Source organism: Manis pentadactyla, chromosome 2, assembly GCF_030020395.1.
Source record: "Manis pentadactyla isolate mManPen7 chromosome 2, mManPen7.hap1, whole genome shotgun sequence".
NCBI lineage: Eukaryota > Metazoa > Chordata > Mammalia > Pholidota > Manidae > Manis > Manis pentadactyla.
In genome coordinates, this window is record NC_080020.1 from 201602693 (window position 1) to 201614638 (window position 11946).

Sequence of the window (11946 nt, forward strand, 5' to 3'; positions counted from 1 at the left end):
TTGCTGATCTCTCTTACCATTGTTCTTTGCTATACTCATATATTGTTTGAATTGTATATACTGTCTCATCAAACTCCATAAGAATGGAAGAGTTTAATTTGTAGAAAGAATAAAACATACAATTTTAATGAAATTTCAAAATTTGAGTGTCATGCAAAAAAAAAAAAAGGAAACTACAAAAGGAAAAATGTGTAAACTAATTAGGTATTTGATGAAACTAATGTTAACAAAATCCTTAATGATCAATAGATACTAATGGGAAGAGGTTAAATGTGACCAGAAACAAGGTAGTTACATAGTTAGCAAGTACCTCCGCCAAAATAACCTAATGAATACAAAGGGACACCTTAAACAAGCCATCAAACCTAACATAACCACTATTAAGACAAACCCAATTATGTGCCACCTAACACAACACACTGAGGGGAACACATCATCATTTGTGGCATCCCTACAAAAAGCACATAACCTGAAACTAATCATACGAACACTCAACACACACAAACTGAGCCAAGTTCTACAAAATAACTAGCCCGTTACCTTAAAAAATGTTAAGGTCAAAAGGCACAAAGAAAAACTAAGAACTGGCTCCATATCAGAGATGTGACAATAAAATACAATGGAGTGAGCCTGGATTTTATTCTAAAGAAAAAAATACACAGCTATAAAGAACACCATTGGGGCATGAAGTCTGAAAAAAGATTGTGAATGAGATGAGTTTTATATAAATATTAGGTTTCCTGACTTGTTTCTTATACTGTGGTTATATAGAAGAATTTCTTTGCATTTAGAAAAAACACACTGAAGTCTCCAAATTACTTTCATAAAGGAAAATATATATATATACACATATATTTTATATTATATGTATATTATAAAAAATTTATATGTAAATATACATCAAGAATGATGTCAATGTCTTTAAAGCAAAATCTTAATTGCTGAATCTGGGTAAAGGACATATGAAAGTTTCTTGACTATTCTTGGCACTTTCTGTAAGCCTTTGTGAGGCCTTATCTTTTAGAAATACACCTGAAGTATTTATAGATGAGATGGTAAGATTTTCCTAATGACCTTCAAAATACTGGGACAAAAGAACAGGTCTAGAGAATAGGTCATGTACTGGTAACTGTTAAAGCATAGTAATGGAAGAAGTATCAGGTATATTATTATACTGTTCTCTGTTCTTTAATGTTTATAATTTTCTGTAATAAAAAGTTTTAAAGGAGTTTATAATGTAGTTTTTTTTTAATGGACAAACTAAGGCTCTGGAAATTAAGTGGCACCCACACCCAACACTCCAGTTTTGCAATGTTTCTAACATATGATGCCCTCTCAGTTAATTAATTCTCCCTTAAAACCTCTTTATAAAGCATGATATATATTTATATTATAAGGTAATGTGACTCTCCCCACCTGAAGTTTTAGTCAACACCAACAGAAAATACAGTAAGATACTCTAACTCCACTACCTAGACAGTTACCTTTAAGGGGTAAAATCAATAGATAATGGAAAACAGGTAAATGTAGATAGAAGTAGTCCACCTGAAGACACCTACAAATCACTGAGAAAGTAGAAAAACCAATTACTTAGCACCCATTATGAGCGCTCCTTAGGTCATTTAGTTCTCATCTGAAAATGTTGGCTTAACTTTTTTTCCATTAATTGTTTTTCAATTGTGGCAAAATATATGACACAAAATAAGGTGGTTTTGTTTCTATCGTATTTTACAGATGAGGAAAACGGGAATGGGTGAGAAATTAAATATTCCCAAAGAAAGCAGCACACAGCAAACCAGAACCTGGACCCAGGTCCTCCTCTAAACTGCAGGACTGCCATTATATAATTTAATTCTTCGGTTTCTTAATTTAGTTTCTGAGTCAATACCAAGAGCCTAATCAATTCTGAAAAAACCGATTTGCTGTATCTACAAGCTTAAAGTAAACCAAGCGCCAAGACGCAGCCATGCTAGGACCCACCATGAACAAGTCAGCAGACCCCTGGACAATCTCCAGACCTCACTGTACCTTTGCAGCAACAGCTTAAGAAGCTTCATTAGAAGCTAAATCAAATCCAAAGGCATACATTTTATCTTTCTTAAGTTTATGCTATAAATGGTAAGTGAAATCCAAATAATTCTGCAGATACTTTTAACAGAACATTAAATTTACGGATCTTAGACATAGCTAAAACAACTAATTAGTATGTCATTTTAAGAAGCAGTATTTTATCTCATGCATGAGAAACAAATATGAATACCCTGAACTTGTCAACATGTAATTTGTAAATATTATAGAACAGCCATATCATAATAAATACTTTCTACACAAAAATAGAAACCGAAACACATTATCAACTTCAGCAGAAAATGTAGTAGGAATTTAACTTATGAGACACTCACTCTGCCTGGTTATCAGCAACACAGTATGGAAATAATTCTCAAGCACATACAGAACAAACCTATGCACATGACAGCCTCCCCTATCCCACTACCAAAACACTTCAAAAGCTTCAGGATAGCCAACACCAGAACATTAAAGATTATGGTAACTGAAAAATACAAATACATACAGTCCTAGTCTCATTACATATTTTGTAGGACAAAATGGCTTTCAAAATAAAGTACTTACATTCTAAATATTTCTTAAAATTTAATCACTTTTTTTATGATTGTGTTTGTTGTTTTAAAAACTCAAAGGGGCTAAATATGTCTTTCATTGGGGGAAAAAAACACAGTGACGATTAAACTACAAATAATCACTCAGAGTTGTGATCTACAGGAATTCTCTGCACTTCAGTTTTCCGGCAAACTCTTTTCCATACGTACCTAATACTACAAACAAATAATAAATACTCAGAATTTTTAAAAATGTAAATGTTACCCAGTTGTTTTAGAGGGGAGGAAACAAGTGGCACCCACGCCCAGCACCAAAGCACCAATAAAGCATAAATTTCCTCGCATGCAAACACTCAAGACAACATCAAAAATTAGAGATGGCAAAACACTGCCGATTGCCCACTAAAGCCTACTTGCAAACACTTCTATTTCAACATTTTGACTAAAAACATATGACGCAACCTAAAAAATAAATACACTAAAACCACGCACCACCCAAAAAATTACTCCCATCTAAACTAGTAGGAAGACAAATGGGAAAACAAAAAGCTGCAGGAACAAAAAATGTTTCCTCATATCATGCAAAACAAAAGACTTAAAACTTCTTTTAATTTGCCAAGAAAAAGACAATTAACTTACTAGCATGCTTGTCTGCAAGCATTATAAGCGTGTTGGAAATATCTCGTCGTCTATAAAAGCACACTACTTTTGCTTCCACGTTGCCAGTTGCAGTCTAAGAAATAAGAAAAATAAAAGTCATCTGTACTGAATGTTAGATTCAAATAGTTTATAAAACAAAACCAGATAGAGCACAATTATAAGATCCGTCTCATTTATACTGTGCCAACCACAAGGGCAAGATAATCAGAGCTAAAAAATTCAAATAAGGATGAGCAACATTTGCAAAGGTTCCGAGTGAAACTGAAATGTCAAACATAAAATAACTTACTGGCATCAATTAAAATAAAGAGATCAGACCACTTTTACAACTAAAGCCAGACATGTTAAATCTGATTAGCCTTAAGAAACTAATCCCCACAATTTTAAAAGCCACAACATAATTTACTTACAACAGTTAAACATACTGCCTTCAAACCCACTCCCAGAAGCATAGGCTAAGAGTAAAACCACCTAGCCCTTTCATAAATGTTCCTCTGATGGTGAAGCTCTGTAGATACAGGGCAGCCATGACACAGAATGGCCAGATGACTTAGAAAAGCCATCTACAGGCCAGGGACTTTAGGAATCCATAATATCAATATTCATTGAAATATTTAGTTTACCTTCGAATATAAATACATTAAATACCTTGAGTTATGAACACTGAGGCTCTTACTTATTCTTGACTACAGTCTAGAACACAATCAATATTCAGTTAGGTTGTAATTTACTGCAGCTGGGGCCCAGGCGCCTACTCTCCTATTCTTTATAAATTCTGAGCACTTTCTAGAAGGTCAATCATTCATTACAAAGTTCCCTATAAAAACACACAGATCACAATAAAATGTTATTGTGATCAATGATACCTTAATAAAAAAAAATGCTACTGTGATTTTCAATTTCAAACAAATTTGAAAACAAATTTTCAGAATGTCTCTGGGCTTACAGATATATTCAGATATAAAGAAATATGAACACATATGTGCTGCAGTGTATTTGTCGATTTTATGAAGTTCAGCAGCAGTATTTTAGAGAAATAGTCATGTAGAAATACTGCCCCTTAAAATTGAAATCATATTAAATCCTAACCAAAGTGTCGTCTGTATTTCACAATATTGTGATCAAGTACATCCTCCAGAAATAATGATCCAGGTATCTGCTAAATGAACAGGCCAATATTTTCTGTAAATAAAATCTATCAATGACTTCAATTATAAGCTCTGTATCACTTTTATTTTCTGGAGACAAAAGCAGGAGTAAAATCCCAAAGCAAGAGTTTCAAGGCGAGGGTATATGCTCAGTGAAATAAGCCAGGCGGAGAAAAACAAACACCATGTGATTTCACTTATACGTGGAATCTAAAAACAAAAGGGAAAAACAGCAGTAGTCTCAAAGACTGACAGGTGACTGGTGGTTACCATAGGGGAAGGGTTAGGGAGGGTGGAGTGGGTGAGGGGATAAAGAGGCACCAAATCTCAATCATAATGTAAGTTGGTCACAGGGATGGAAACTCAGCTTGGAGAAATCACTTAATGGTTCGTAACATCCTTCTGTGTTGACAGATAATAACTAGGCTCACTGAGGTGAGGATTTAATAATGGGTGTAACTGCTGAATCACTGTGTTGTATACTTGAAACCAATATAATATTGTATTTCAAGTATACCTCAGTAAAAAAAAAAAATACACAAATACATAAATAGATATTATTTTCCTCAAAAAAAAAAAGTTTCAAGGCCTATTTTTTTCTACCTCACTAGAGAGTTCCTCCAATAGGGATACTATACAAAGCTAATTAAATCTTTATTTAAAAATTTGGGGTTGAGGGGCTTACTTCAAAATAAATATTCTCTTCTAAACCATGTATCCACTTGACTATTCAATAGTTTATAACAACAGTTTTCCTCTTCCCCTCTCAATTCACATGTATACACTAACAGACACACAGAGACACAAACACACACAGGCACACACTCAACCTTGAGCATTCCTCTAAGCTGAGCTTCTCCTGTGGCTAAGGCCTAGTCCATAACTGTTACTGTGTAATGAAATGAGTGCAGAGACTGACAGTAAGCATTAGTTTAACATTTGAGAATTAATTTTATATCCAGTGAACCTAATAATGAAAAATGGGGGCTTGCATTTTTATAAACCTACTTTAAATTTCATTTTTCTTCTTTTTTTTTTAATTTTACAAAAGCAATCAGAGATAGCAAACATTCTTAAAAATCCTTCACAACAGTTTGAGATGAATGCTCTAAAGGCCAAAGTTAAATATTTGATATAAAGTCTGATTATTCTTTCAACTCACCAAATTTCTTCTGAGCCCTTGCTGTATGCCCAAGCACTTAGATAAGCACTGTGGATACGTGGTGCCTGCCCTCAAGAGAGCCTCCACTCCAGCAAGGATGCCTGTTCACAGGTCACCTCTCTTCCAACCTTCCAAGCCTCTTTGTAATTGTGTCACCACCTGATCAGAAACCTTTACCAGTTCCCCACAACTAAAGCATTCCTGACAACATTCCCAGCCCTATTTTCCTGTACATGCCCCTCTCTCCTCTAGACTTCACTTCTCACGCGTGGAGGCAGTTAGTACAACCTTTTGGAGGAAGGTAGAAAAAGCTACATGGTGGAGGAAATGGGGTGGAGATCCTTGATCAGCTAGAAAAGAAGAAAAGGAGTGCACCAGATGAAGCCTGGAGGACTGAGTAGTCTAAGAAAAAAAAAAAAACCTCAGCAAAAACCCACAGGTGGGAAACAGGACATGTATAAAGAAGAGCCCACACTGAACATCAATTTCCTTCCTGTCTTGTTTTCTCCATTTAGGTTGCAACCTCTTAAATCTCTTTTCTGTCAAACATGCTTATAAAGTATCCTCTAGCAATAATAAGGGGCTTTACTGAAGTTCTAAAATCATTTTAGTCAACCTCAGACTCATGTTCGTTTCTATCCCAGACCTAGAAAGTGCATGATTTTAAAATATAAAATAACACTTTCCATTTCAGAAAGTCCATGGTTTGCCCAACTGAAAGAACAAGTGGAAGGGTCATGACTTTCCCAATATCTGTCCTCATTCCCAAGAGATCCCAAATGGCAGGAGGGATCTTAACTTGGGTCAATAAAAGGGCTTTAAGGGATCTCCTGAAACTATGTGCATAACCTCATATGTTCAAACACAGATTTAGGATGGGGGGGGATGTCAGTCATCAGATGCTCAAAGTTATTAGCGACTTCCCTCCATCCACCAAAAGAAGCAAGACCCAAACAGTAAAATGAACCTCAGAGCAAGTTCAGTAGCTAATAACATATAGAATATGAAGACACCTGTAAATTATACAACATACACACCAACAAAACAACCAGCAGTGAATAACACACTAATTTATCCACAAGCATAACTTCCACAACTTCCTGAGACTACATCCTCACAACTGGATGCGCGAAGCTTGCTTTCTACATGTAAGCATGTTCAATCTTTAGAAGCAAGAGCAGTATTCATCCTAGTGACTAAATAAAATGTACAAAGGAGTTTTCTTGTGTGTGTGTGTGTCTGTGTGTGAGTTGTTTTCTATTTTAACCTTCCATTCATCCCCCAAAAGGTCATCGTCACTATATGTGAATCAAACTAGAAGAGGGAATATAAGATAAACAACGTTGAACGTGCTCATCAACTGAAACTTAGTTTTGCACCTACATGTTCCTAAAACTTTATAGAGAAAAAATTCAGACAAAAGTTTGTTATTGTAATTTTTAAATGAAACTTAAAAAAATAAAATTTTTAAGAAGCTGTAGTCCAGCTGTCAAACTGAGCCAAGTAACATTTCCTGTAAGATTTTTTAAAAACAACGAATTGCTCTATAAAAGTATATTTTCTGTAACAATGGTGAATAACAGCTTATCCTAGGAATGGTGTTACAGAAACACATTCTATTTAAGGAAATAGTTAATAAAATCAGTTAATGTCCTTTTTTTCTCCTGGATTATCAATTAAAATATATCAAGCATTCTTAAATTCATTATTTGGACTTTCCAGTCATGTTAACTTTCCCCGTTTGCCAACTTGACTTCTGATCTTCTCAGGACCCCTCTCTGGAACACTCTTGGGTGCTCTCCCACAGCTACCTCTTTCTCATCCTTTAGGTTTTAACCTCAGTATCCTTAAAACCCTTTCCTTCCCTATCCAAAGGAAGTGACCCCTGTTATTCTCTATGTCAAACAAAGCTCTTACTTCCTTCTTAAAAGTCAATACCATTTATCACTATTTTCTTTGTTTATTAGCTTGTCTTTTCATTTCTCTCTCATAAGAATGCAGACCCTGTATGGGCAGATATCTTGTCCACATTTTTCAGTTTTATCTCTGTGCCTCGCATGATGCCTGGTACATAATGGTGCTCAATAAATATTTGTTTAATCAACTACTTAAAATGACATAGGTTTTTCACATTCCTCCAGAAAAAAAAGTCTCTATATAAATATTCAGTATTTAACTAACCAATCGTAGTTCTTAGTTATCAATACTCCATCCAAACTGACATTCTCTGAAATTAGAGAACCCCATCTCTCACAGTTCACTCATCCCCAGCCCGCAAAGAACCATTATTGTATTAATGAGTTTGCTGAAAGAGAGGGGCAGGGAGAAGGTGAGGATGGGGGGTGTGGAGGGGATTACTTTAGAAGTGAATGGTAATATAATGATAAAGGGGTGTGAAATGATCCAGGTTACAACTATATGTATAACACAGTCATCTAACCACTGTGTGCCTCGTAACAACAATCCATTATGAATCTACCTTAAAGGTTTAAGGGTATTTGTAAGGCTCAAAAGAGGTAACAAATGTGAATCCTTAGATTATATGTTTCCAGAGCACCTTGCTGACATTTTTAAATTTAGCACAGCAGCAATTTTCTTCTACTTGAATAGGTTCAGCCTATCTTCACTACTGAACTATTTTTGTTAACCTGTTAATTCCTAAAAAAGCATTATCTAAAAATGCCTAACAGATAGCAGGTCCATAGAAATATCTATAAAATGAGTGAATCAGAATACTCTGTTAACAGTAAAGCTATTAACTTCAGACATTTGAGAAATTCATTAACTGAACACATATTTACTGAATGCCTTCCATGCCAGTCACTATTCTAAAAGATCACTGCACATGCAGACCTTACATTGTGGTTTGGGAAAACAGGCAATGAAAATATAAACATAATAACTACGCATATCTGAAGGTAATAAATGATATGGAAAAGAGAGTAAAGGGCGGGGAGATTGGGATCAACTAGATTGTCTGTCCAGAGGTGGGTGCATGCGAGAAACAGCCTAGAAGTCTGTGTGCTTGGAGCCAAATGGGCAAGGCAAGGAGCAGCAAGAGTAGAAGTCAATGAGAAACAGGGAGCAGCTAGGGAATGTATATCTCATAGGCCAACATTCCTCTTTGAGTCCTAATTTTCTAAACTCATAGGGTGAACAGTTTAGAGTTACCTACATCAATTACAATGCCTACATTGCACCTTGCATCTATAATATGAAGGAAAAGCAGATCACAATGACACAACAGTTCCCACCCACAAACTAATCTGCCTAATCCACCAGACTAACCTAATCTCTTCATGTAGTGGTGGGGGTGGTCTCAAATTCTACAGAATTTTTACAAATGCAAGGTCCCTGGGGTATCCCCAGAAACAAACCAAGATCTCGAGGCTCATAAGACCAGAATTCCCAAGGGCAGACCTGGCTTCAGAGGTCTCAGAACTGAACCAGTCTCTAAATGGTACTTTGGGGGAAGGTATTAGCTAGACAGCCCCATATATTTTAATACTGTGAATTCTCATTAGCTACAGAAATAGCCCTCAAAGTGGTTTGGAGGAAACCAGAGAATCATTAGAAATCTATGGTTTATACAGTTTATGTCTGTTTTCCTGTGCCTCCATCGTAACAGCTCATCTGCAAAAAGTCACAAAGCTTCCAATGTCCTAGACGGCTGCTATCAGGGGCAAACCTTAATATAAAAGTTATGTTTACTTGGGCCTAAGGTACAAAGTCACTTTATATTATACCAAAACTATATTCTTATTAGTTAGCCTAGTCCAGAATTTTACAAATTCCCTTCAATACTGTTATTTCCCAGCTTCCTCTTCCTAATTCTGGAAAAGGACAAGTTAAATCACTAAAAAAGGGGGAAATGCAAATTACAACTCAATATAAAAAGGGACTGAGTTACAGGAGTGACCTGCTCTGAGACACTCTAAGCAATATGAAGAAATCTGCATATGTTAAATATTCAGTAACATTTAGTATCAGAGATAATTATAAGAAGCAAAAAAAAGTTCAAAATCCTGCATAACTCTCTAAACTGAAATCTCTACTTTCAAAGAGTCTGGGGTGGAAAGTATTATCACCTCTTATGCCCTTAAGCCAAATTACCCTTCAATGGAAAACAATTACTTTTTAGTATTAGAAATCTAGAACACTCAGTGTATACCTTGTTGAGTTCTTCTATCCTTCTGATTACGTACGGGTTGCTGGAAGAATTTTCAAAGTAGACATAATCTGTAATTAAAGGAAGTAAAGCGCTTAATCTTTCCAAAAGAAAGCTCACATTTGTCAATCTATGACTTTCTATATTAGGCAATTCGCATTCAAAATGAAGCATGTAATTCATTCCCTGGTAAAAACAAAGTTAGTAATGCAACCTTAATATATTCTCTCCTGTGCCTACTATTCACAGACCCTTATTTTCTTGGCACTTTCATTTCAATTAATGTTTTATCATGTTCTCCTAGACGTTTGTCCCACACATTTCCCTTCTTTTATAATAAACAGAAAGACACTTCTCATCAATGACTAGTCAGGGCTGACTAAACATGTGTCTTTCATACTATAACAGCTTCCACATCTCTTCCCTCCAATCCAATTTGCCCTGGAGTATGCTTCTCACATAAAACTATTGACCTAAGACAAACTCAGAGCATCTTGAAAGGCTTAGCAGCCCAAAGCACATTTCAATCACCAACTTCTCTCTCTCTCTCCTCTCTCTCTCTCTCTCTCTCTCTCTCACACACACACACACACACACACACACACACACACAAAGGTGAGCAGCGCAGGTAAAGGGAAGAACCCTGACAAACTTTTCCACAGCTCTATCTAGGAAGACGAGGGGGACAAAAAGAGAAGAGGTGTGTCACTTTTTGAGAGAAGAAATCTCTGGAGGTACGATCAGAATCTTTTTTATACTCTTTTACTGTATTTATTCCAGACCCATTTTGGGTCTTGTTATCAAGAAATCTGCAGGCTTTCAATCAATAAAAAGGATAAAAATTTTCAAGTGTGGCATTTTCCTTCCTCTAACAGGCTCACTGGAAACTTCCCACTGTGTGTTTGAGAGGCTGAGCTGCATTGTTATTGTCAATCTTAGTAGCTCTTTATGCTGTCTCTTCTGCAAGTGGCCTCATTTAGCCAGGCCATTCCCACCACCATCCATCAGATCAGTTAACGAGCAGAGAAGGAAGAGCAAGTCTCACACACCAACAGCCACTTATCTGAATTATTATTTTACCAGGAAAGAGGGAGGAGGGCGTCGTGAGTAGGGAGAAAGTTTGTTTGACCTTATTTCTGTCTTCTGCAGAGGGCTGGGAAGGAGGCAGACAGCAGAGCAAACGTCCAGGCAGAGCTCAACTCCCCCACCTCTGGCTGCGGTGCCCTGGCCCCACTAAGCCCTTTCTTGGGGGGTGCTGGACAAGAAACGGAAGGGGGAGTGAAGAAAGAGAGGTGCGGGGCCCTGTCTCAGCAAACAGGCCTGTCCAGCTGGGCTTCTGGCTGGGCCCCCATCGCCCCACCCCCACCCCCCACTCCCACTGAAGGAGAGAAGGGGTAGAGGAGGGGGATGTCCCCCCATCCCCTCGAACCACCACTGCCTAGAAGCCACGCGAGGAAAGACCACCCTGTTAGGAGGCTCGACGGCCCATACCCCCATGGGGGTTTCATGGAGGGGGGCGTCTGATAATTCATATCCCCAAGTATAGGCCTGGCCCTAAAAGACTGAGCGGGGGTGGGGGTGGGGGTGGGGGTGGGCCGGGGTGGGCCCCGGCCCCTGGCGAGCAGCGGTGGAGGGAGGAGGAGCGGGGGGGGCAGGGAGCCCGGCCCCCACTGCGGGCCCTGGCGCCCCCCGGCCCCTGCGCGCTCAGCCTAGGCGCCCGTGGCGCCCAGCAGTTAGGGTGAACTCGCCCCGACCCCCCACTCCCCGAGCCCGTTCCCAGACGGGCCGGGTCGGGCCGAGCCTTCCTACCTCCGACCCGGTACATGTTGGCCGCCATGTCCGCCCGCCCGCCCGCGGAGCCCGAGCCGAGCCCCGCCCGCCGCCGCTGCCGCTGCCGCCGCCGCCGCTACCGCCTCAGCTTCGGCCGCCGCCGCCGCCGCCTCGCCACGGGGGGGAGGGGAGGGGGAAGGGGAGGGGACGCCGAAGGGTGGGGGCAGGTGCCCGCCCCCAGCGCCGGGCTAGCTAAGCGGAATGGGCCGGCCCGGCGAGGTCGGAGCACTGCGGGGCCCGCAGGGAACTGGGGAGGGGGAGCGGCTTGGGGGACCTTGCTGGGAGTGGAGGACCCTAGGGCAAGGATCCTGGCCGAAGCGGAGGCCTGGCACTCGCAGCTGCGGGCCAGGAGCTGTTAGA

At 39.2% G+C, this 11946-nt stretch overlaps 1 protein-coding gene across 6 annotated transcripts in view; it reads right to left on the bottom strand.

Annotated features, from left to right (window-relative positions):
• The window catches only part of MTA3 (metastasis associated 1 family member 3), a 181900-nt gene extending 170185 nt beyond the window's left edge, over positions 1-11715 (bottom strand). For 3 of the 6 annotated variants that reach the window (XR_005032687.2, XM_036925590.2, XM_036925589.2), the window contains exons 1-3: positions 11566-11715; positions 9760-9827; positions 3258-3351 (exon numbers count right to left, since the gene is read on the bottom strand). Coding sequence is in view for 5 of the 6 variants with exons in the window: in XM_036925590.2 (XP_036781485.1) it covers positions 3258-3351; positions 9760-9827; positions 11566-11593 (190 nt within the window). In the remaining variant the exon portion in view is untranslated. Of the gene's footprint in view, positions 1-3257; positions 3352-9759; positions 9828-10836; positions 11012-11565 lie in introns of all 6 variants that reach the window. The other 3 variants (XM_036925593.2, XM_057497262.1, XM_057497261.1) reach the window with 3 other exon arrangements.
• Between the last annotated feature and the right edge of the window lie 231 nt (positions 11716-11946).